Source organism: Diuraphis noxia, unplaced genomic scaffold, assembly GCF_037042655.1.
Source record: "Diuraphis noxia isolate RWA-SAM2 unplaced genomic scaffold, SU_Dnox_SAM2 contig0004, whole genome shotgun sequence".
Lineage (NCBI taxonomy): Eukaryota > Metazoa > Arthropoda > Insecta > Hemiptera > Aphididae > Diuraphis > Diuraphis noxia.
Window position 1 is genome coordinate 67,998,014 of NW_028301714.1, and position 25,584 is coordinate 68,023,597.

The following is a 25,584-nucleotide window of genomic DNA, read 5'->3' on the forward strand; positions in this document are numbered from 1 at the left end:
AGGTTAAGCGCGAAAACACACCTTATGATGGGGACCATGAACCATGAACTAAGATATATAATATCTATATAAATAAGTATATCTTAGTTCATGATGGGGACAGTAGTTCGGCCCGTGATAAGAATTCGGCCAAAGATAAAAAAACAGTCAACATGCAGATGGCATAGTGCATGTTGCATGTTCGTTTTCAATAAATAAATTTTCAAACTTTTTTCAGACTATTACAAGTAGTTATTTGTAGTTTGTTATGTCTTATGTATTTTGTTTTGATATGTCACTACTGACGCAGTGCACGGCGTAACTGACATAATATTATTTAATATCCATTTGCCCATGTGTTATTTAGTGATTTGGAAATAACTCTTTAATTTCTGACGTTAATTTATTTCATTTTAATACTTAATAATTAATTTTGATTTAACAATTGCCAAATAACGTTTCGGAACTATAACAAAATTAAGACTATTATTTTGTTAATCTTAATGCAAAAATGAATATTCCCAATGAATTGCCTATTATTTATACAACACCAGTTTTGATTCCTGGTTATATTTTGAAAATTCGATTACCAGTTGAAAAATAGTAAGAATACATAAAATCATACATTATTTAATAAACAACCAATACTTAGTCTTATTGTACATTACTACTTTTAAGATATTCTACAATTATTTATTTATCAATATTAAATGACTATTTTAGTGGTTATTTTTTAAGATTTTTGCTTCAATCTTTTTTTTTGTTGTATTGAACAATTATTGTGTTATCATAAAATATATAAGTATATAATGTATAATCTGAGAATTTATAGTTATGTGAGATATACAGAATACAGAATACCAGGAGCTGACTGGGCCAGCTCAATATATCTGGTGATTGGGCCTACGGCTGCTAAACATTTGATGATAAATATTACTTATACAATTATTTTTAATGCCAAACAGTTTTAAATCTCAACTATTGAGGTAATAGGAATATTAGTATAAGTTCATGATCAAACCATACAATTTATGATATATGTATATATATATAAGTAGTTGGTACCATATGTATTAAAAATTAATCAAGGGTCATTTTTATCCATGTTTTGATTAATCTGTGCCAAATGACATTAAAACTTTGAGAAGAACTAAAATTAAATTAGAAAGTAATTAGTAAAAAAAAACTTCCAAGGCTGGATTAATCATTAAGTAATACAAGAAATTAGTGCTGATTACTTTGAGCACAAAATATTTTCAAATATAGCTATTGCCTATAATTTTAATCAAAGTATCTCATATATAATTTGTGTTTTATTAGTTATTATAATAGAACGGATATGCTAGTCTGTAAATAAATATTGATGTGACTATGAACCATAAGGGTACTGAGCTACGAATAAAAACATAAGAACATTGCCTTTTGGGCCATTTCTTCTGAATCCGATACTGAAGATTAATATGATACTTATAGTATAAAAATATGTGATAAAAATGTTTATCAAAGAGTGCTTTAGGTTTATACAGGGGTTCCCTGTAAGGATATACCCATTAGCCGTATAAGGAGACTTTCTGCATGGACAAAAAGTCAAAAACCAATTTTTTGCCATTTTATCTATTAACTAAGTCATTATTAAAAATCATGAGATTAATGAAAATAAAATATTGAGAGGTCAAAATTTTCAGAAAAATTAACTCTATAACATAGATATCTTTATTTTTTTAAATAATGAATGTATGGTCTTGTATGGTAAAAAAGAAACAACAGATTACCCTATAATATATTTATTATCTCTGGAGGTATCGCAATAGATAAATTCTCGCGAGACACCCTGTTTCAAACACTTTCTTAAAATATGCTTATTGCCTATAGTTTACAACTTGTATTTAAGTATACTATACTATATTTAGAATATGTACAGACTTGGCGACAGAGGAAAATATGTTATTGTTAACATAGTTTTGTGTTAGAAATCTGCCTGGAATGCACATACTTATACCAATGTAAATATTAGCATAGACATTTTTTAGTAACAAATATAACTGAAAAATCACACCATTATAAAACCTTAATAATAGTGCTTTTTATAAAATTTTCTTGAGTTTAACTTCTTTAGAAGTTTTGCTATTTATTAAAGAAACAGTAAAAAAAATGTAATCTCATTTTGGGCATAGCCCTTATATATACATTTAACCTTTGAATAAACTTCATTCATTAAAAATAATTTAGTGAAATATAAAATATTAGTTTATTGAGTTTGTCAATCATTTAATTTAAAACATAAAAATATATTTTAATAAATTAATGTTAACTATATTTTCAGCTCTAATTTATTGAATTATCTTCAAACTAATCATGATTCAAAATCAATACATATAGGTGTGATACCAAAATCAGATTTTGAAAAGGTAATAATTAAAAATAATTTATATTATAAAATACAAATTACAATTATTGATAATTTATCAATAATATTTACACATTTTAGGCTAATAATATAATTGGAACAGTGGGCCGGGTTCTTAGCATAATTAAAGTTGGAGATATTCCTGAAAATTTTGTTTTTGTCACGGAAGGAATATGTCGTTTTAAATTAGATGAAAAAATTTCTGATGAGCCATTACAAATTAATAAAGTTATTACGATAGAAAATTTTAAAACCCTCCAAGGTAATTAAAAATTGATACATTGATACGTGATTCAAATATATTATGTAAATCATTAATTAAATATTTCATCATTTAGGCGACGAAAAGACAATAAATGAACTCCACACTGAATTTAATAAAGTTGTGAATGACTTTTTAACATATTCAGAACCAGGCATATTTGCAAGAGATACCTTAAAGGCAAGATCAAGTATAATTATATATAAACTATCAATTAATTTATTAAATTGACTAATGCTGATATTACTTTACAGATGTTATTTAATAAAACTCCCCTATATCAAACTGTTGATTTTTATTTGAAGAATTTTGTACGTTTAACTCCAGCAGATGCCTATGAAATTCTTAGAGCTACAAGTTTAAACGATACATTGAAATTTGTTACAGATTGGTTAAAAAGAGCAACAATTAGTATGTAATATAGAATATTTTTCAGCTTATTTTACATTTAAATTGGAAGACATTTATAATTTGTTGATTATATTCTAGATGACAACAAATACACAAAATCTGAAAAAACAGGTTTAATTCCAATCCCATCTACACTTACTAATGGTATTGGTGGTAACAGGAGTATTCTGCTGAAGAAACCAATTTCACAAGAATTAAATCAATTACAAACAACCATTCAGTAAGTTATATGATATGAATGATATGTGTATGCATATCATACATATCAAAAAAATGTATTTATATTTATTTATTTTATTGCTATTGTTTGTTTCATTCAGAGATTCTGGAATGCCAACACCAATACATAAAACAATTATGGAAGAATTTAAAAGACTTCATGAAATGAGTACTAGCAATCCTGATTATTCTGTACTTATAAATTATATCAGCTATGTTGCAAATTTACCATGGAAAAAACGTACAAATGAAACTTTAGATCTGAAAAAAGCTAAAAATGTAAATATTTATTAAAGAAGGCACCTGTTTTAAAATTAAGATTAATTATTTTGTATTCTTGAAGGTATTGAAATCAAACCATTATGGCATGGAAAAGGTGAAAAATAGAATATTGCAATTCATAGCTGTAAAAATATTGAACCCAGATCGTCGAGGACCTATACTTTGTTTTATTGGGCCACCTGGTGTTGGCAAGACATCTATCGCTAAAGCTATTTCCAGTTCGTTAAATCGAACTTTTAAAAGGTTTAATTAATTAACTTGTTTTTAAAAACTGATTCACATAATTATTTCATTGCATTATAATCAAAAAACAAACTAATTAATTTAATTTTAGAATATCATTAGGTGGGATAAACCACTATTCAGATATTAAAGGACACAGAAGAACATATATCGGAGCTATGCCTGGATGTATAATTCAAGCAATTCAACAAGCAAAAACCAACAATCCTTTAATTTTATTGGATGAAATTGATAAGATGGTAAATTAATTATAATTATTTATTGTTAAATTATAATTCAACATATTTTTATGTATATACATTTCTTGTTTATTTTTAGTACAGAGGTGTAAGTGGTGATCCTGCTGCAGCATTATTAGAAGTTTTAGATCCAGAACAAAATAGTTCATTTGTCGATTCATATATTAACTTGCCATTTGATGTCAGTCAAGTAATGTTTATATCAACAGCTAATAGTGCTGCTAATATACCTCAGACATTGCGTGATCGAATGGAAATAATTTATTTGGAAGGATACACACAAGTATTTTATTTTAATGAACAAAAATAGTTAATATCATATAAATATTAAGTAATTTACTTAATTGTATAGGAAGAAAAAATGCAAATTGCAGAAACTTATTTGATTCCCAAGATACTTAAAGATCATAATATGAATGAGTTGCAGATAACTATTTGCAAAAATACAATAAAAGATATAAGTATGAATTATAATTTATTATTATCTACAGTATTATGTAATAAAATAAGTATTTTATTTTGATTAGTTCAAAAATATACAAATGAATCTGGTGTAAGAGAATTGCAGCGTAAACTAGAAGTTATTTGTCATTACGTTGCTGTAGATATAGTTGAGAATGGTGATAAAACAATAAAAAACTATGTGATCACACCAGAATTATTATTGAATATTCTCGATGTAAGTACTTTAAGGGAAGTATTTCTCAATGAGTTTTATAGCTAAATAAATGTTTTTTTAGAGTGAATTATACAATGTAAAAAATACACTAGTAGAAGAAAGTTGTAACAAAATAGGTGTTGCTATTGGAATGGCGTGGTCTCGAGTCGGTGGGATGGTTCAAGTTATTGAAGCAACTAAATTGTATTCGACTAACGAGAAAAATCAGCTAGTCCTAACTGGTCTAGCAGGCCAAACTCTAAAAGAATCAGTGTCAATAGCACAGCATTGGATACAAGCATTTGTAAAAAAAGTAAACTACTATTTAATTTTTTAGTTAACACATAAAAAAAAAATCACTTGTCCATTATCTTATTGCGTTTTTATTATTTAGAATGAAGTTAACATACAAGATTTCTGTGTTCATGTTCATTTACCTACAGGAGGAATTCCAAAAGATGGGCCATCTGCCGGGATAACAATTGTGTGTGCATTAATCTCTCTTTTTTGGAAAATACCTTTAAGACCAATGATTGCAATGACTGGAGAAATATCATTGAATGGATATGTCTTGCCTGTATGTCATATTAAATAATGTAGTTAATTAGTAATTTTTAATATATTTTTTTTTCCTTAAAAGGTCGGTGGAGTAAAAGAAAAAATTTTAGCTGCACACAATTCAAATATTAAAACGGTCATCATACCTGAACTTAATTTGAAAGATTTAAAAAAAATACCTAACAATATCAGAGTAAGAATAATTAAAATTGAAATTAATTGATATTTGTACTTTTACTTATTAAGAAGTAAATGTATGATGTTGCTCGTAATTTTTAATCATTTCAAAAAACTATTTGTTTTAGGAGGATTTAAATATTATCCTAGTGAAACATTTAGAGGAAGTATTGGATATTGTTATTCCTGGAGGATTGGCAATACTGCAAAACCCATCATTTTCAACAATGGAAATATGTAAACTTTAGTTCTAGCATTAACAAACTATCAATTATTTTAAGTATTTAATTAAATACTCTGTATTATAGTGGCATAAGTTGGGCGAAATTTTGGGGGTCTTTGGGAGACTTCTAACTTCATACGACAAATTTTTTTTTAGCAATTTTCATATTATTTTCCTAAAAATAATAACATAATATTTTATTTTCAATATGAATTAATATAAATACATTCTAAAATTTAAGCAGCTACTTATAATTTTAAAAATTTCTGAGGTTGCGATACAACACCTTTGCTACCTTTGAATTTTTCAGAGATTGCAAATATGACCCATACATCCCCTAGTTATTTTAAGCCACTAATGTGATACATTTAAATATTATAAATGTAAGTTTATCAATAAATTACTTAATTAATACAATTTATGGACGATTTTATAACGAGCATCAGGTTTTTATTATCTATGTTTAAAGTTTAAATAAAACAAATAATTTTAATTTTTGGACTTTTATGTTATTATGTTACTAACCAGTAACCTTTTATACTTCAGAAAGCATTTGTCATATTCATACCATCAGACACAATTTGAATCATTAAAATAAATTAAAATCTTACTTAAGATTACTTTAGTATCACTGATATTAGGATATATAGTCAGTAGCAAGTTGGGGAGGGATTTCATCTTGGAAAAATATAAATAACACATTAATACCTTAATTCTACTAAGATTCCAAATAGTATAAATTTATATTAATATATATATATTATATACGTATAGATACATATACTATTAGTAATCTAAAATTCAAAATAAAATCGATATATCATTATACAGATACGACTTTAGACAACACTCTCTTTTATTTAATTCATAATATGGAGCACAGTAAAACAAATGATAGAGATACTTGGAAGATAAACTTTTTTTTATGTTATAAACATTAAAAAAGTGTAATTATGCTTATAAGCAAGGTTAACTAAGTAAAAAAAAAAAAAATATTATTAAGTATTTCTTTAATTTCTCAAAGTTTATGGCAGAAACAATATCAAACTAACAATATTTTACAAATAAAATACATAGTTAATAATTATGTCAAAATTTATCTTGTAATTGATTCAAAGGTGGCTGCTTGACATTCAACAAGCAAACAGAGTTCTTGCCTTCAGCACCACAGCCAGTAAATAGCACAGCACAAAGTGCAAATGAAGACATTGCTGCCCAATACTTTTCGCACCACCGATTTACTAGGTCTAAGTTATTTTTATTTTTTAGTTGCATGTGAGCCATACAAAACCGATTAGATGTGTCTTCCATTGATTTACACACAGATTCTAATACAGCTTTGTTGGTCGAATGTTCTTCAATATTTAACTTGGATGTTGACCAAATATTATCATATGCTGCCATTAGGTTCTTTTTTAGATGAACTATACCTGTAAAATATTATAAATTATATGAACATAACTAAATTAGTTTTTTTGTATAGATTTATCATCATATAATGTGAATTATATACTGACCATGTTGTACAAAGCTTAGGTAATAAAATAAAATAGAACAGATAAATAAAAAAAATAGAAATGTCCAAGGATCATATTTATTTAGTAGAAGAGTTAAGATGATGTTTTATCCACACGAGTTTTATTTGTTTTATACATGTACAACATACCAAATTTGTATTCACTAGCTTCCAAGTATACTGTTTGTTTTTATATTAGAATGAATTAGCCATTTAACTATTATCAAACTTTTAGTCAAAAACATCTGCGTTCTTTCAGTATTTTTTTTTTTTTTATTAATTTTAATTTTTAAATGAGTTATGAACATTTTCAAGTATTAATATCTTACATATTCACAAGCCTGGGCATAAAAGCGTTAAAAAGTTAAAAGTTAAGTTAATTTTAACTTTTAACTTAACTTTTTAAAATTTAATTTTCATAAACTTAATTTTTAACTTAACTTATTTGAATTGATATAAACTTATTAAATAACGAGTTACTTTTAATCAAATTCAAGTTAAGTTAATTTATAAATAATTAAATAATAAATATAATGAAGTATAAAGTTGGCTATATTCTCTAACAGTTTTAGACTTTTAGTTTCCTGAAAAAGTATTCAGAGTACATTCTTAAATACCATGTTATTTTTATTTAATAATTTAAAAAAATATGTATTATACTTGTCTGTATTAGTGTATTAATAAATCAAAGGATTGTATTTGTTTCGGCATTTTCAATTTTGTATTTTTTTCATACCTACTACATAATTTTATAAATTCAATACCTATGTAAAGAAAATCTATTGGCTATTTCCTGTGATCAATAATATTTATGATTTTTTTTATTTATATGGATATTAGACAAAAAAAAATAACTTAAGTTAATAAGTTAATTGAAAATGTTCATAAAACTTTTAACTTAACTGAGTTAAAAAAAGAATTAGGTTAACTATTAACTTTAAACTTTTTAAAATGTTTTCCATTAACTTAACTTAACTCAGTTAAAAATTATCATTAACTTGCCCAGGCTTGCATATTCATAATTTAAATATTCTAAAAAACCAACAAGAGAGCACAGATAATGTTCTTACCTAAAAGTTTGAGGATAGGTCAATTTTTTGTAAGATGCAGATATTACAAGTGGGTGCAATTTGAATTGAATACATTTGTCTAACAGTAAAACATGGTTAATGGATAGGCTTGACAAATTCAGACCATATACTTTATGAATAACTGGTTATTTAAAAAACGTATAAGAATGTTTGGCACATTTAAGCCCGCCACTTTAAATTGGCAAGTGTGATACAAATTACAAACAAATTACTGTTTTTAAATATTTAAATTCACAATAAGATGTAACAATGGCTGTCCAAAAATGGGGTGTGTGAATTCGATATGATATTTATTGGTAGAAAAATCAACAATGGCTTTTTGATTAATATTAAATACTAAAAATATTATATGTGTAATACCCGGTAAAGAAATTTTGAATTAGGTGTTTATATTTGAGATAAATATGTTTAAAATTTTAAATCATATCAAACCAATAATATATTTTCATGATTTTTATCAGTTATATTAATATAATAATCACCTTTGGCTGAACTTTCTGAAACACTCTGTAATAATGCTAAGAACTTTTTAAATGTTTCTATATGCTTGACATTTATTTTAACTTTTTTATTTACAAATTCAGCTAATCTCTTCTGACCAATTAAATATGCATCACCGTAAGTCAGCGCTATAAATAAAATACAATATTAATAATAATAGAAGTTGAGAATTAATTTTAACATTGAAACATACATTTGCATAGTTTTAGTTGAACGAGTAACATTGTAGCACGACTATCTTCAATAGAATCATGTCCAAGGTTACCACATTGAATATTCATATCCAGAAAATTTTTGGCCAAAAGTTTTAGTTTACTTTTAGACCCTTTATTTCCATTCAAATTGAAAATAACACTAGTGTCTATAATGTATGGATGGAATAACTACAAAATATATATTATTAAAAACTGTTTTCTTAGGTAGAACACAATTTAAATCAAAGATATTTTTTTGTACCTTTAATGCTTCCAAGTCACAATTTAATGATTGTCCAATCAAAATTGAATCTGGAGATAATATTTTTATTATATCATCTTGTACATCAGTTAAAGTGGTTTTGACATCTTTAAGTTTTGAAGCTGTGATTCCAGAATATACAGTTAAATAATTTGTAATTTTGTTTGCTGGTTTCACCAGAGACTCATATATTACCTAGAATTTTAACATATAATAGTATACAAAAACAAAAAGTTATTAAAACAGAATGATTCCTAAAAGTAGGTTGGTATGGTATTTTTGATATCTATCTTAGGGCAAATACTATGAAGATTTATAAAACTAATTCAAAATTCCTACATACATTTATATTTTTAAACAAAATTATCGATTATAATTGATATATTTTCAGTGACCTTTTTTCATTAGAGGAATCTATATTTCACTAAGGTATGTATAATTAATTATTAATAATAACTTACCTCTAATTGTTCATTAACAATGGAAACTCTAGTAAGTTCATTTCTACCAATCGATGTATAACACATTTCACAATCAATTGCATACATTGGACTGTCATCGGTAACAGGCAAGTAATGATTTTTTGTAAAACGGAAACCATCCATTGTAAATTGACGTTTATTGGTAGGTAAAGGATAATTATGAACCATCATTTGATTTAAAGACATCAATAAACGTGTTCGAGAGCAAATTTCTTTATTCTCCGTATCTTTTTTTTGTGTTGGTGTAGATTCATTGTTTGTTGAAGTTGTAGTGTCGAAATCTATTAAAATATAATTTTTATCCTATTTATTACAGTATATTCCAATTGAAAAAAATTTTTTTTCCAATAATTTATTTACAAAATGTTTTAAGTACATAACATAGCATTTACCATAATCAGCACACCAACTTGGGGGGAGTTCAACTTCAATAGGTGGTAAAAATTTATACTTTGAAAAAATTGGCAGAGAACTATTAAAATTTAAAAAATCTTCTTTAGTTTTTACTTCACATCCATCAATTATTAACACACAAGTTTGATTTAAATTGCATTGCATTTCTAAACTTGACCATCTAAAACGTTTAGGTTAATATTTTTTTTAATAAATAAGTATTTTCAGTAACTTAACAACTTACTTTGGAACATATTTTCCAGGACCATAAATAGAATATAAAATTAACTCATTTAGGTCAGAAGGTAATAATGGACTTTCACTGAAACCTTGATCATTTAACTGTGACAATTGTCCACGGGCATTAAGTAATATTCGTGGGAAAGTCTGAAAAAATAAGGTTGATTCTAAATTAATGCAAATAACTTTGTTAAAATTAATGATGAAATGTATTATAACAATACTAGTGCATTCATATTGTGTCTTTAAACCGAGTCAATTACAATAATTAAAAAATATGTTTCAAAATACCACTTTTAAAGATGATTGCAAATGAAATATTAACAGAAAAAAAATATTAACTATCAAAAATATTTGCAAAAATCAATTATAAAACAATGTAATTAATTTACAAAGATATGTGATATGAATTTTTATTAAATATGAACATAGAGAGCACAATTGGAGATTTCAAAATAACTAGGTACAATATTCTTGTATAAATGTCTTTTTACTGCAGCAGATATATTTTAGATGCAGTTTAATACATTTTGTTATCTATTACAGAAAATGACTTTTAAGTAATGAATAATTGTTAAGACAACAAATTTAACTTTATCTGTTACCAATTTATAAAAAAAAACTCTAATTCACTATATAGGTAGGGTTGCCATTCCTCCCAATTTTAACAGTATGTCTAAGTTTATGGAAAATGAGAGAAAATTATTATAATAGTATTTTATTTATTAATAAAACATAGGATAAAATTGAACATTGTATTTGAGTTTAACTTGGAATGCATTTTTAAAAATTAAGAGTATATAGCTGCAGTATTGAAAATAATTCATTCAACGTAAAAGTATCAACATTAGGTTATTACTACTAAATTTACAATAAATTTATTTTGACACATAGAACTCTAAAATGTATTGAATATTGTATAGTATATATTACTAATTAGGTACTATACAACAATTAATTCATAAATAATTGTTTAGCCAAATCCTATCACATACTTAAAATTTCACTCAAAACTTCGAGCTCATCCAAATCCCATAGTTAAAAGTATATCCTCTACCTCAATTATTTCTAGAAGGCTAAAAGGACAATGGCCTAGAGATTAGCTCAATGCCTAATAAAAAAAAAAAATTAACTAAGGAGAAAATACTAAAACATTAAAACCCTAAGTTCTTGTCAGGTGGCACTGCTAGGAGTCTTCCTATTCTGTATTTAATGTTATTTTGTCATCAAATTTACTTATTATACCATGTATAGATTGTAAATACACTATTTTAAATAAAAAAATAAGTTTTAATTTTTCAGAGTAGATGCTAATTATTAATATTTATGAATTATGTGTGTAAAAAAACATTAATTTTTTAGTACTCACTTTCAGAATTTTTTTTTTCTCTTTTAAATAGAGTTTTAATTTTGAATACTCTTCTTCGGTAAGCGTTTTTGCACCATTGGTGGGTGGAGATTGATCGCTAGTACGTTTATATTTGATGACTGGTTGAGCATTCGACGACAACGGCGACTTATCGGTCAACTTTCGCTTGCCCATGTTAATTTCTACGATCTTAACCGCTGAGCAGCAGTGACCTGTGATCACAGGAAGGCGAAGACCATAAAGACCACGTGCTGGATAAAGTATAATCTGTGTTCGTTTAATTATAATTTATAATTAAACAGGAAAAGTAAATAATCGATTTTAATAAGACTAATATAGCCCATAATATATTTTAGCCGAGACCCTCACCCTATATTGTTCTATATTGTCCTGTGACCGATAAACGATAAACCTATGCTCGTAAGTCGTTAGTTCGTGACTCAATAATCAAAATTTACAGAATATCAGTACCTACTCGTTAGTGTAATAGAGTAATGAGTCGTGACCATTGTTGTTGTAAACAGATAATACGTGATAACTGATAACGACCTCGTGAGATTTGCGATAAAAAACAATGATCATGCCGCAGTATGACCACTGACAAGGTCTTAAAAAATTACTTCTCGGCAAGACAGCTGTTTTCAGTGTTTTGTTTGACGACTAATCGTTATTGTATCAGTAATAATATCATTGTTGTTTTCTATTAGAAATAATTTCTACTTTCTACTTTTCTAGTTTTCAGTTATCTAGTATCTACTATCCAAAGTTCCAGTCGTATTTCAAGTTTTAACCTTCCAGGCTAGCTCGTTATTGACCACTCGAGGACTCGACAGTCAGCCCTTGCTCTTACACGACTAACGATTCACACACTCACTGAGCCGTCAAAATCAAATTCCGAGCCGACGACTCCTCGAGACTTCGTCACTTCGATCACTCAGAACTCAGACTTAAATACTAGGCCACAGTGCGGCTGGCTATCAAACTATCGAGCCGTTTCACTTGTCCCTTCTACGGCTCGCTCTCGTGGTTCTTGTTGTTACTTGCTGGTACTGACTACAACTATTGGTTGTTACATTCGGAACTCGATTCATTTCAGTTTTGATTGTTTTGAGTCTTAACTCTTAAGTGACGAGTATTCACACCACTCGCGTTCTAGCTCGTCGTGCCGCGTCCCAAGACCACAAAATTTCTCCTCCGAAGACTACACCTTCAGCATGCAACCGTTGACGTTGCCGTTCAACAGCGTCCAGTCCGCATACGCCTGACGTAGAAATCCCAGTCCAACTTAACGCTTCTGCGAACAGACTCCCATTTGTCCGGGCGACGTTGGTTACTGTTCTCCCTCATCCCCCCAAACGGCTGACGGTACACCGTCGAACGACTAGTGAGTTTTGAAATGGTTTTTGTCGTACCCATCACCCACCAACGCATGTTGCCCATGTAGATCACTACTCACTAGACCATGACTTTTCGTCGTTATTATTATTATTATTATTATTATCAGGTAGAGTGCGTGCGCGCGAGTAGCGCGCCGAACACAATAGCAAATTGGCGGAATTTCTCCGATAAAACCACTTTGGTTTGTTATTATTAATTAAGATAATTTTAGTCACATTTTTACCTTATCCGAACTATTTGCGACGCGTTTTTCACACGGGGATATTTTTTTACTTCGATTTATAGTTTTTTACGGGTTGTTGTTATCAACAAGGTAGTTACCTAGTGAAATGCACTCGGCACAGTGGTCGTCGTATCTACGTAGTGATTGTAGATAGTGCACGCATTTTCAATTGATCACTTCTACTTGCAAATTGCAATGTGCATTGCTATTTGCTATCAAACCGTGAATCGTGACATTTCTTCGCGTGACAGCTTTGGTAGGTGTTATTTTATGGTTACAGAACGGTTGATTGATGTTATTAACGACCTCTCGTTCGTCCAACGGTTGTACAGTAGTACAGTGATTTTTTTATTCTTTACACTCCACCAACAACCTGCTGCTTTTTTTGTTTGTCTAGAAGACGTTTTCTATTGTTTTGATTTTAGCATAACATCATCATGTGTACATAGAGCAAACTTAATTCACTAACCGTTATTTCACAACTGTTAAAATTTATTTTTATTTTTATATGAAGTTGTTATGTTGTTTGTATATTTCATTATTTAATTGGCTTTAATATAACTAAATAAAACTATAAAATATAAACATAATGTTGTATCAGCTATACAATTCTATTAGGTTTATTAGATCTCCATAAAATCTTTCATAATTTATTAGATGCATATTTATGCAAATTAAAAAGCTGATTGTTCCAAATTTGATTCTATTTGCATAGATAAAATCACAACTCTACAAAATTTAATAGTTACCAAGATACAATAATTCAAAAGTTGGAACACCTAATATAAAAACTGTTACAATGAAATCATTTTAAACTATGTAATGCAATAATATTTTAGAAAATCAGTGCTTGACTATATATGTCATATATATATACTGTAATAAAAATAATTTAATTAAATACTTTTGTGTCATATTTTTATAGATACATAATGAGAAATCGAAGTAGATTTACAAGTCAATCTGATCAATCGGATGATCAAATTTTCACACCGGTTGTTCACACAAGGTAAAATATACTTTATTGATTATTGTATTATCAATCCTTATAAATATATAATATAACTGAGTTATATTTGTGAATATAAATGTAATAATTTTAATTTTAAGGTCTAAATTTTCATCTATGCATCATACACGTGGAAGTAGTGATCGCCATGAGAGAGATGATTCGAATAACATTGGTAACATTAGTTTATTTTAATGTTACAAACTTAATAATGTTATTTTATTTTTTGAACATAGAAGGAACTAGAAGAAGTACCAGGAAACGGAAGTTAAAATATGAAAATTATAGTGATACTTGGATTGTTGGTTCTCAAGCTCTTAAAGGTTACCCAAATATGGTTAATGAAGAAGGAGATGGTAAACTTAATTTTTTTTTTTCATAACTTTTGTTAACCACAATGCGCGAGTATACCTTCTAAATATTATATTTATTTAGTTGAACGTAGAATTACCAGAAATTATAGATTGAAACAAGTAGTAGATGATGATGAAGAGGATGATGAAGAAGATGAAGATGCTAATGCTGATGCTGAAGCTGATGCTGATAACCAAGAAAATGAAGAAGAAGAAACCAATCATAACTCAACACAAAGTATTAATCAAGAAAGTAAACATGTTTCTGTTACTTCTGAAAATAATGATAGTCGTCCAAGAACAAGAAGAGCTGTAGCTGAAGCTAGTGACAAATCTAATGACCAAAATGTTGATAATGTTGATCTGTATACTCGTATAAAACGCACACGAAATAAAAATCAAGCTAAACCTAATAGTTAGTATAGTTATTACTTATTACTATTAAATGATTGAAATATAATAATGTAATCTATTAAATTCAATTTTATAGCTGCTACAGAACAAAGTAGCGATGAATCCATGAGTTCTGAAGAGTTGAATAATTTAAATATTGAAGATTATTTAACATCCATTAAGAAGTTGAATGGAAAAAAAAAAAGGAGAACTATAAGACTAAAACAATGTAGCATGAGGCAATCCAATCGACCCAGGTATTATAGATACAGTTTGCGTAAGGTCAAACCTATGGTCCAAAGATTTCAAATACATTCAGAAAAAAATACAAGTAAGTTTTATAATAGGTACCTTTTATATTTATTTTGTTAGTGAGTAGTCAAAACAATTTTGAACTAAATTGTTTTCTTATGGTAGAATTTTTACTATGCACCTAATACCTATTCAGTTATCTTCTTTAATAATCATTAATTCATTACTAACTACTAAAACAAATTTATTAATCTTTTTTCATCATTTATTGATTGATTTATTTAACATGGTAATAATTAGTTTATTTTTTATTTAATTTATTCTATTCTACAAAATATTATTAATATTTATTACTTATTTAATCAATTAAATGCTATCTAATTTATATCATAACGTCATACATCCTAATGTACTTTATTGTCTGAACATGTTTTGTCTTGCAAATGAACACACTGCGGCTCAACAAAAATCAGTTCATTTACACATTCCCATGTGACACACCACATACACCCTGCATTAATAGAACCGTTCTCCATGACAGGCCAGTGCCGAGTTAACAAATATGCCGCCTGAGAACAGATTTTAAAAATATGCAGCCCTTAGCAAAGCCGTATCCATCTTAAAAAAATAACATACATAACAACAGCATTATAATTGTTTAATTTATATATTTATAAGCATATCATGAAATCGGTAGTTTTAATATCATAGAATTATTAGTACTAAGATAAACATTTAACACAAGTTAAAATTTACAACTTTTTCTAGCTTTCAGCAAATTCTTTAATAAAATCATTCAAATTCTTAATTTTTAGGACAATTCTCAATATACATTTGAATCAACAATGACATCTTTTTATTAGATAACGATGTTCTTTGGTAGTTCTTCACTCTTTTTAAAACCGGGAATAATTCTTTCCGATAACGTTTGAGCATGGTATGGATACAAAAAGTTTTAAAGCTATTTCCAAATTAAAAAATGAATCGTTTATCTTTGATTTTTTTAAGAAGATGCCACATCTGCATTTATTGTCCCACTCTTAAAAATGTGCAACATAGCAGATTAACACTTGACAATTTACGTCTGGTTCCATTAGCTTAAAAATTAGTTAGTGAATAGACCTACTATAAAACGTGATGGTAAGAACATTATCCGTATTTTGTTAGAAGTTTTTTTTACAATAATTTAGTTTTTAAGTGATTTATGCATGTATAATAAATTCAAAATTGTAAAACAAAAGCACTCATAACTAGTTTAACAACTGAAATATCATAAAAAAAGTTTTAACAAAATACAGATAATGTCCTTACCATCAAGTTTCATAATACTATACATAATAGTTCTATTCACTTACTCATTTTTAAGTTAACGGAACCAGACGTGAACTGTCAAGCGTAAATTTAGTATGTTACTCGTTTGTAAGACTGAGACACAAATTCGGGTCCTCTTATTGTTTCAAGCAAACTGTGCATAGATAGTGTTTAAAATGCATCAGTTTGAGGGCTATACAATATTTCTGTTATTTGTTATACACATTTTCAATGAATGATAATTTTCCCTAAAAATTAAAATACATTAGAATACTTCAAAACTTTCATTTTCACCACTAAGAAATTGCGGCCAGGAGCAATTGCCACTATGCTCTCCCCCTTTACCTGGCACTGTGACAGCCTCTGTATCATGAAAACGAGGATATGTAAAATCGGTGTATTCAGATTCTTTTGCTAGACAGCTTATATTTTAATCTATGTACAATTAATAATAAACTTCATTAAAAATCACCAAATAAATGTATTCTATATTCTAATTATTTAGAATAAAAATGCATCAGATGGTGTATAAAAATATGACAAGTTTGTGCATGTTTCCCTGATACCTGCAGCCAGTACTGTTGTTTATATCATCTGCCCATTTTTTATGCATGCTTTTATCTTATATTAGTATACTCTGATTCTGAGTAGATTTTTTCTAGCCGTTCACTTGATGATTGATTTTTTACCATTATATACTAATTTAAGACAAATATGCATAGAACTTGTTGATCACACATTTTTATTTATGTATAATAATTAGGTTACGGCCTTTTAGTATGGTCTTCTTTAAAATTTATATAAAATATTGTTTCAATGGTTGAATGCAATTTAAAATGCCTATAAATGGATTATTGTGTCACATGAGTTCAATCAAATAACTGTTAAGATGTTGATGAGCCATACCTCTTTGTTTTTTATTGCACCGATTAGAGGATCCCCAAACCTTTTGACATTCTGTGTGTGAGCAACAGTTTAAGGATCGATAACATTGTAACATTGTAAATGTAGTTAACAGTTAATTGGTTAATTTTAGCATTCTGTAGTTCATCTATTTTATAACTACACCAACAATCAAAATAAATAGTTGTATCCTGTTTTATTTCATCTACTATTGTTGGTATATATGTAGACGAATTCTATCTTCAGCTTCAACTAAAAAACATTCAGTCATTTCCCAACAAATACCTTCAGAAATTCATTTTTGAGATAAAACTACCAGAATTATTTTTACATCTTGTACAAAGACTCGTCAATTTCTACTATTTTGTCAGGGCTACCAATTTTCTCAACACTAGTTCTCAGACTTAAATACATAAATCCCACATATAACTATTAAACTATTCCAATCCGCGGTAGTATCGCCAGACATATTTAACTGTGTCATCATGTATGTATACTTTCTTTTTTACGATTTAATATTACATTTCTAAAATATTTGTGTCCCACAATACAATTTAGCTTTGTGACCAGACCGATATAATCTCTTTTATGCATAACACCATATTCTTGAAAAAGTCACGTCATTTTGTTCAATGGTAAACCCCAGATTTGCATTGTAGAGCTAATGCAAACACGTTTACCAAACTACACTACCCTACAAAAAGTATCAACAATATAAAAAGTACCTAAAAGACAGTGATGTTACCAAGTGCGTTAACAAATGGCATCAAGTATGCCCCATTCAAAATAAAACATCATGTTACTTATCTAAATGAAATTTCAGACCAATCCTAATAAAACTACCACTCAATATATTTGTTATTGAATAGTTATTTGGTCAAGAAGTCATAATAACCAATAAGTACCAAATTGTTGGTTATTTTATTTTTGTAGTAAGATAAAATTGTTGTTATACCTAAAAAATTATTCAAAACACATTCACTAGTTTTTTGTAAGTGTCAAAAGTCCTTAGTTTTTACCAAAATTTGTGAATTCTAACCTAGTTAAAACAATACTAAATATTCTTTTGGCTTTGAAACTTTTTATCATATATTATTATTTACAGTATACAATATATTATGATGAAACCATTTTATGGTATATTAGTATTGACTTATAAATTAATAAAAGCTTATACCTATTATAATATTATATAATATAATATGCAATTTGTTTTTGAAAAATTGTCGGGCCTATAATATGACTTATAGAAAAATCAATCATTAGCAATATAATTAAAATTTAACATAATCATTTCAATGATTTATTGAGTAATGATGTATTAAATGTGTACTATAAAGCTACTTACTCATTTTGTATAAGTAATTTTATAATTTTCTTTTTAACTTTTCAATCTTTGATTGAATATTCAACTTGATATTTATGTTTATGATAATATTAACATCCTGTATGTGTGATTGTATTTGAAAGATTTTTGTCTGTGGTTTCTTAGTGACGGTATAATAGTGTATACTTATTACTTATAAAACAATTATTACTTCGAATATTATTCTAGTTATATTATGGTATTTATATTTTTATAAAAATAACAATAGTTGCTTGATTTCATAGAAATTATCCTGATGCAAAAATATAATTGAATAGCTTGATGTAATTGAAATTTAGGTGTATCTCAATAGATAAAAATATTGATAAAAGTAATGTATATAATGTATTTATAAATCTTTATTGTAAATTAAAAATAGTATTTTTTTGTTCAATTGTTATAAAATGTAAACATGTAACATTACAATATTTGGATCTACGCATATTTTTCTGAAGATGTTATCATTGTTATTATTTATTGTTAATATTAAAACAATGTGGCTGATTGTTAGAATCAAATTAATTTTGCAGCTTATAATTCTACAACTAATCATCTGTGACTGCTTATTAAGTGTTTTTTTCTCATACTTGTATTGATAAACATATTATTTGTAATTACAATTTTATAATTTATTTGGTTTTACATATTATTCCTTTTATTTATTTATAGGGGCTATAAAAACTCCTTCAAAAATGGTGAATGGTCCGAGAAAACGTCGGTCTTCATCTTCGTCTGATTCAAGTTCCTCTGGCATATCTGATAATGATTTAGAAACATCTGTCAACCAAACTCAAGTTATTAAAAAACCCAAAGGTCATATAAGAGATGACAAAAATAAAAATAAAACTTCTCTAGAAGACATCAAACCAATTGTAGTAGATAGTGGTATTGGTTTTCATAATATTGGTGGTTTACAAGAACATATTGACTGTCTTCGAGAAATGGTTGTTTTCCCTATGATTTATAGAAATGTTTTTGAAATGTTTGAACAACATCCAGCAAAAGGAGTGATTTTTCATGGACCACCTGGAACAGGCAAAACATTACTTGCTAGAGCATTAGCTAATGAATGTAGTAAAGGTGGACAAAAAGTATCATTTTTTGTGCGTAAAAGTGCTGATGTATTATGTAAGTGGGTTGGAGAATCAGAAAGACAACTTAGACTACTTTTTGATAAGGTAAATTGTACAAAGTTTTAAATTACAATGTTTTTTTAAAAACAATTAGTTAAAGCAACTTAAAAATAATCAATATAAGTTATGGTTGGGTATTGATTTTAAAAATTATCCAATTTTATATATAATATATTTTATATTTTTCTTAATCTGATACTAGTATTAAATTATATTAATTATTATGATGAAATATAAAAAATTATAAAAATAAATTTGACTAGTTTACACAATTTTATGAATAATTTATACACAAGTAAAATGCAGGGTTTTTGAATTCTATGTTCCTATGTATTATACAGAAAATAATCTTGAAAATATTTCAGTTTACCTAAATTTTATCCATATTTTTAATCGTTATATTTTGCAATAACATTATCTAGAAACTATAAATATGATAAATTGTTATTATTTATTTATTATTTTTATATATTCAGGCAAAAGAAATGAAACCTTCTATTATATTCTTTGATGAACTTGATGGTTTAGTACCTGTTCGTTCAGGAAAACAAGATCAAGTGCATAATAGTATTGTTACGACTATGTTGGCTATGATGGATGGATTAGAAAACCGTGGAGATGTCATTGTTATTGGTGCCACTAATCGTATAGACTCTATTGATCCCGCACTCAGAAGACCTGGACGTTTTGATAAAGAGCTTTACTTTCCTCTTCCAACCGACAAAGTAATATTAAATTATTATATTAAATTATACCTTAGCTCCTACAATTCAATTTTTTTTGTAACAGGACAGATTACAAATATTACGTATTGTAACTAGCAAATGGAAAAATCATCCTGAAAATGAAACATTAGTAAAACTTGCTGAAGAGACTGTTGGTTATACAGGTGCTGATTTGAATTCTCTGTGTTCTGAATCAGTATTGCAGGCATTAAATCGTACATATCCACAAATTTATAAGACATCCAAAAGGCTTCTCTTAGATTTAGAAAAAATTCTGGTATTGTTTATTTCATTAAATCTTAATTTTTATTTATAATAATAATCCAATTTTATATTTTAAAAAAGGCACATCATAAATGATTTTGAATTAATTATTACTGTATTGCTCTCCAAAGAAATAAGCCATTTTTAGACTTTAATCAATTTAACTAAGAATCTAAATTATAAAATATTCTAATTCAACATTTATTTTAGGTAAAACTTGAAGATTTTGAAAAAGCTATGAGTAAAATTGTGCCAACTACTGAACGAAACATTGTGCTCAATCCTAAAAAATTACCAAGTATTTACCGTCCATTATATAAAAGTGTACTGGAGGATTTTATATCCTATATTAGTAAAATATTTCCAGAACTCAATTCACAATCAAATCAAAGGTAATGTATATTAATATTATATATTATATTTTTCAAAGTAAAGGGTATTATTTTATTATACTTTTATATATTATAATGTAATTTTATTTTATAATTTGCATATTAGACTGAGAGTAGCAAAAGCTCCTCGCCTTCTGGTTCACAGCTTATCGGATTCAAAAAACGTTTTGGTTGTTCCAGCATTTCTACAGCATTTTGAAAATTGTTATAGACATACATTAAGCTGTTCAACATTACATAGCAATTCAACATTCTCTCCCGAGGAAGCTATTGTACAAGTAATACTATTATATAATTACTCAGTTATAAACTAACTTTTCAGAAATGTAATGCATATTATTCAATAATGATAATAACCATATTTTTTTGAATAATAATTAAATACATATTATATGTTCCCTTATATTATTAATTTTATTCATTTATAGAGTGCTTTAGTTGCTTACTGAATATTGACTTATTTTGTTTCAGATTTTTAAAGAGCTTCCTAAACACCTTCCTGCAATTTTATTTATTCCAAATATTGGTGAATTTTGGACCAGCTTAACATTTTCATTACAAAAGCTGTTCTTAGAATTATTGGAATCGTTAGATATTACCCTTCCTGTGTTCATATTTGCAACATCACTTTATGATTTCAAGGATTTGCCTAAAGAAGTAAAAATGTTATGCATTAGTAAAAACTTCTATATTACATTTCTTCATTTATAATACATAGTAATTTTTTATTTTTATTTTTTATAGATATCAGCCATATTTTTTGGTGAAAAACGAAAATACACTATTCCCAATCCATCAGAAATTGCTGTTCAATCATTATTCACTCTGTTACTTGATAAAGCTCTTACACCACCTATAATAATCAATGAACAACCATTAGAAGAATTACCTATTGCTCCTTTACCTAGTCCACCAAAACTAAGTGAATCCGAATTAAAAAATATTATTTGTCAAGAAGAAAACACATTAAGAGAACTTAGAATATTTTTACGAGATATCTGTGCCAAACTTGCTCGGAATAAACAGTAAGTTTTTTTTTTGAGAAAGTTCTCTTTAATATTATAAATATTACAAATAACAAAAATAAATTATTAAATATTAAAATTTTAAAGGCAGACAAGTTTACTTACTATATAAATATTTCCCAAACTTTGACATAAAAATGTAATATTCATAATGCAGTATTTTAATCTCGTTTTAAAATTGCTACAAAACAATTAACTATAACATTTCAAAAACTATATATTTTTATAAACTAATTAATACTCTTAAATGTGTATGATGACTTTATAATAGTTGTAAATCCATAGATACCCATATTTTGGTTAGGTTGGTGTTATTGGTTAGTGTTTTAATGTCATACATATTTTAAACACACATGAAATTAGTTCACCCTTATCGGTGTTTTTGCACTGTATCATTTATATAGTTTATTACTGTTGCGCGGTATAATTTTAAGTATAGCAATTTGTACCAACAAATTTCTGGATATTAAATTATACAAATTAATGTGTTTATAATTGGTTTTGCAGATTTTTTATGTTTACAAAGCCAGTTGATATAGAAGAAGTACCTGATTATTTAGATATCATCAAAGAACCTATGGATTTAGAAACTCTTATGAGTAAAATTGATAAACATAGCTACATTTGTGCCAGAGACTTTTTAGATGATATTGATCTTATTGTAAGAAACGCATTGGAGTACAACCCAGATAAAAGTGCTGAAGATAAACATATTAGACATAGAGCTTGTTCTTTAAGAGATAAGGCATATGCTTTTATCAAAGCAGAAATGGACTCCGATTTTGAAGACACTTGTCGGGATATCAGAGATAAGCGCAAAAAACGTAATGCTACTGAGATTGAACAAACTTGTGTTCCTGATTTTGTACACACAATTAAGAAAGATCAAACAGTTGATAAAGATGGTAATAACTATTTCAAATTGATTTATTTTAGGTACTGGGATCAGTAATAAAGCATTTTATTTTACTATGAATAATTGATTCCTTTAAAACATAATAAACACTGATTGTCCTGTACACAGTTGTATACATTTTATGAAATTTGATTTGTAAAAACTTCTATGCAATGTACTTTACATTTTTAACTGCAATAAATTCTACTGTTTTGTTGCTTTGATAAAATTTGTAAGCTATTGAAACCAAAATTTATTTACAAATTGATTCTTTGTTTACTTCCAAGAAGAATAAAATTAATTTTTTTTTAATTGATAGCTTATTAAATACTATTTACAAAGATTATAATACACACACAATGTTATTATAGTAATATAATTGTATCCTTAAATACAAGACTATTATCACCAGAAACGCCATATGTTTATGTATTTGATTTTGTCCGTTTTTATGCAATTAGCTAGTAAAAATTAATTTTTTCAGATCATAATGATGATAATAATGGCAAGAAGAAAAAACGTCGTAAAATGTGGCAAAAAGGTTTAACCCCTAAAAAGAAAAAATACTCAAAAAATTTAAAAGTATATAATTTTTACTAATTTTATTAATGCTTAGTTATTGACTTTTTGTAAATATTGTATAACCTTTATCACATTCTAATGTTTTACTCCTATTGATTCAGGAACATGATGACAATACAGTCAATGAGAATCCTAGTAATCACACGATTAATGGAATTGAAAGTCGTAAGTACTAAAAACTTAATATGTGTATTCCATTAATTAAACTGCATAAAAGATTAATAATTTTTTTAATTAAATCATTTTATTAGCTACTTTTAGCATAATGGTAAACACTTGTTTTTTATTTATCTTTTATCAAGCAATTAATTCTTTTAATATTTTTAGTAGTAGCTGATGAAAGTAGTAATGATAGCAACCATTCTATGGTGTGGGTGGACCGTTCAACTTCGCCTAGTCCTACACCTAATGAAAGTAATCAGTTGGGTTAGTAATATTTGTAATTCAAACAAATTATTTATGTAAAAAATATTAATTATTCTTTCGTTTAATTATAATTATTTATGTTTAGAGTTGTCACCAGTCGTTCCCAAACAAGAACTTAAAATTGATAAAACCTTGTTTCGCACATTCATATGCAAAGATGTAATGTCATTTTGGAATGAAATAGATGTTGATAATGTTGATGATGGAATTATTGATTTGTTTTCTACCCTTGATAATAAAATTAGTCAGTATTTACAAATATGGGATCGATCCACCTTAGTAACGGTAATAATAAATTAAGAATTATATTTTTAAAGTATACAATTATGGATTATTAAAGTAAAAATTGTAAAATTGCCCAGATATAACTAGTTTTGTGTTATTATTACGATTACAACACTCTAATGTAGTGTATTATATTATATTAACATTATTGCAATTAAATATTTAACTTGTTTTTAAAATACAATCTATATCTTAGCCTTAAGAGTGCTAAGATAATTTATTTTAAGTATACATTTTTGTTTCATTTATTGGATAATCATTTAGATTTATTTTTATAGGAGTTAAAGGCAGAATTTGAAGAATTTAAAATTCAATATATTAAAGAACTTGAAGAAAAAAATGTATAAATATGTTTTGCATCTTAGTGTATCAAACTGCCAAAGACATTTTTAGTTTAACATGGTAAATTAAGTATATATTTAAACTGTATTCATTTTTTTTTTTTTATGATATTGAACCAGTTTTTACTGCCATTTTGTTTTATAATTTATCTGATTTTTTTTACCGAAATATAAAATTTCATGTTTCCATAAAATATTTAAAACTTGTAACTAATATGTTGTTTTAATCTTAGGCATGTTATAATTTTGAATAAACTAACCGTAAAATTAATTTAGTAAGTTATTATTTGTCTAAAATAACTAATTAAAAAGTTATTCAAAATTGGTTTTCATTCCTATACTAAAATTATCACATCAAAAAAAATTAGATCGACCCAATAGTTTAGTGAAATATTTGATCTTTTTATTAAACTGGAACTTTTTCTACTTCGTAGTGGGATATTTAGTGTGGCATTTAACTGGTAAGTTAAAGCTAAATTAATCAGTCTTTATTTTTAAGTTTATTTTATTATAGATATATTAATTTATTATTTGTAATTTGTTTTCAACTAGAATTATGATGGGTTGCAGTTCCATATCACATTAATACTATAAAATACATA

The 25,584-nt window shown here is 26.9% G+C and overlaps 3 protein-coding genes across 7 annotated transcripts; 2 read left to right on the plus strand and 1 right to left on the minus strand.

The window, feature by feature from the left end:
• Window positions 1–145: 145 nt before the first annotated feature.
• LOC107167671 (lon protease homolog 2, peroxisomal-like) lies at window positions 146–6,151 on the plus strand. The gene is made up of 16 exons (XM_015516829.2): window positions 146–582; window positions 2,303–2,387; window positions 2,468–2,648; window positions 2,725–2,828; window positions 2,903–3,059; window positions 3,138–3,279; window positions 3,380–3,557; window positions 3,622–3,803; window positions 3,895–4,042; window positions 4,122–4,325; window positions 4,395–4,503; window positions 4,570–4,721; window positions 4,783–5,013; window positions 5,095–5,277; window positions 5,341–5,451; window positions 5,564–6,151. The coding sequence occupies exons 1-16, from the start codon at window positions 491–493 to the stop codon at window positions 5,681–5,683; spliced, it is 2,379 nt and encodes a 792-aa protein (XP_015372315.2). The 5' UTR covers window positions 146–490; the 3' UTR covers window positions 5,684–6,151.
• A 500-nt stretch (window positions 6,152–6,651) lies between these two features.
• Window positions 6,652–12,334, minus strand: Rexo5 (RNA exonuclease 5). 2 transcript variants are annotated; one of them, XM_089225116.1, is made up of 9 exons: window positions 12,076–12,334; window positions 11,707–11,973; window positions 10,342–10,484; window positions 10,097–10,278; window positions 9,684–9,985; window positions 9,223–9,417; window positions 8,960–9,149; window positions 8,748–8,894; window positions 6,652–7,088 (listed from the first exon to the last, which is right to left on the minus strand). In XM_089225116.1, the coding sequence occupies exons 2-9, from the start codon at window positions 11,878–11,880 to the stop codon at window positions 6,748–6,750; spliced, it is 1,674 nt and encodes a 557-aa protein (XP_089081242.1). In that variant the 5' UTR covers window positions 11,881–11,973; window positions 12,076–12,334; the 3' UTR covers window positions 6,652–6,747. The 2 variants fall into 2 exon arrangements, with proteins under 2 accessions (XP_089081242.1, XP_089081241.1); XM_089225115.1 differs by having other exon boundaries at window positions 11,707–12,334.
• A 107-nt stretch (window positions 12,335–12,441) lies between these two features.
• LOC107167670 (ATPase family AAA domain-containing protein 2-like) lies at window positions 12,442–25,253 on the plus strand. 4 transcript variants are annotated; one of them, XM_015516825.2, is made up of 20 exons: window positions 12,443–12,752; window positions 12,863–13,090; window positions 14,253–14,336; window positions 14,438–14,511; window positions 14,573–14,692; window positions 14,772–15,104; window positions 15,180–15,413; window positions 19,584–20,092; window positions 20,524–20,772; window positions 20,837–21,049; window positions 21,247–21,428; window positions 21,535–21,706; window positions 21,900–22,085; window positions 22,173–22,453; window positions 22,961–23,358; window positions 23,833–23,930; window positions 24,032–24,095; window positions 24,258–24,356; window positions 24,442–24,641; window positions 24,920–25,253. In XM_015516825.2, exons 3-20 carry the CDS (start codon window positions 14,260–14,262, stop codon window positions 24,986–24,988), a joined length of 3,558 nt encoding a protein of 1,185 aa, XP_015372311.1. In that variant the 5' UTR covers window positions 12,443–12,752; window positions 12,863–13,090; window positions 14,253–14,259; the 3' UTR covers window positions 24,989–25,253. The 4 variants fall into 4 exon arrangements, with proteins under 4 accessions (XP_015372314.1, XP_015372311.1, XP_089081240.1 ...); XM_015516828.2 differs by having other exon boundaries at window positions 12,442–13,090; window positions 24,261–24,356; XM_089225114.1 differs by having other exon boundaries at window positions 12,443–13,090.
• The last annotated feature ends 331 nt before the right edge of the window (window positions 25,254–25,584 follow it).

Excerpts from the sequence above, each read along its gene's own strand:
- LOC107167671 (XM_015516829.2), top strand. The coding sequence starts at position 491 with ATGAATATTCCCAATGAATTGCCTATTATTTATACAACACCAGTTTTG. Across the intron at positions 2,388-2,467 it reads CAAAATCAGATTTTGAAAAG|GCTAATAATATAATTGGAAC; the intron begins GTAATAATTAAA and ends TACACATTTTAG. Across the intron at positions 4,043-4,121 it reads TGGATGAAATTGATAAGATG|TACAGAGGTGTAAGTGGTGA; the intron begins GTAAATTAATTA and ends GTTTATTTTTAG.
- Rexo5 (XM_089225116.1), bottom strand. The coding sequence starts at position 11,880 with ATGGGCAAGCGAAAGTTGACCGATAAGTCGCCGTTGTCGTCGAATGCT. Across the intron at positions 10,485-11,706 it reads AGAAAAAAAAAATTCTGAAA|ACTTTCCCACGAATATTACT; the intron begins GTGAGTACTAAA and ends TTATTTTTTCAG. Across the intron at positions 8,895-8,959 it reads TCAACTAAAACTATGCAAAT|CGCTGACTTACGGTGATGCA; the intron begins GTATGTTTCAAT and ends TTTTATTTATAG.
- LOC107167670 (XM_089225114.1), top strand. The coding sequence starts at position 14,260 with ATGAGAAATCGAAGTAGATTTACAAGTCAATCTGATCAATCGGATGAT. Across the intron at positions 14,693-14,771 it reads GGTTAATGAAGAAGGAGATG|TTGAACGTAGAATTACCAGA; the intron begins GTAAACTTAATT and ends ATATTTATTTAG. Across the intron at positions 22,454-22,960 it reads AAACTTGCTCGGAATAAACA|ATTTTTTATGTTTACAAAGC; the intron begins GTAAGTTTTTTT and ends TTGGTTTTGCAG.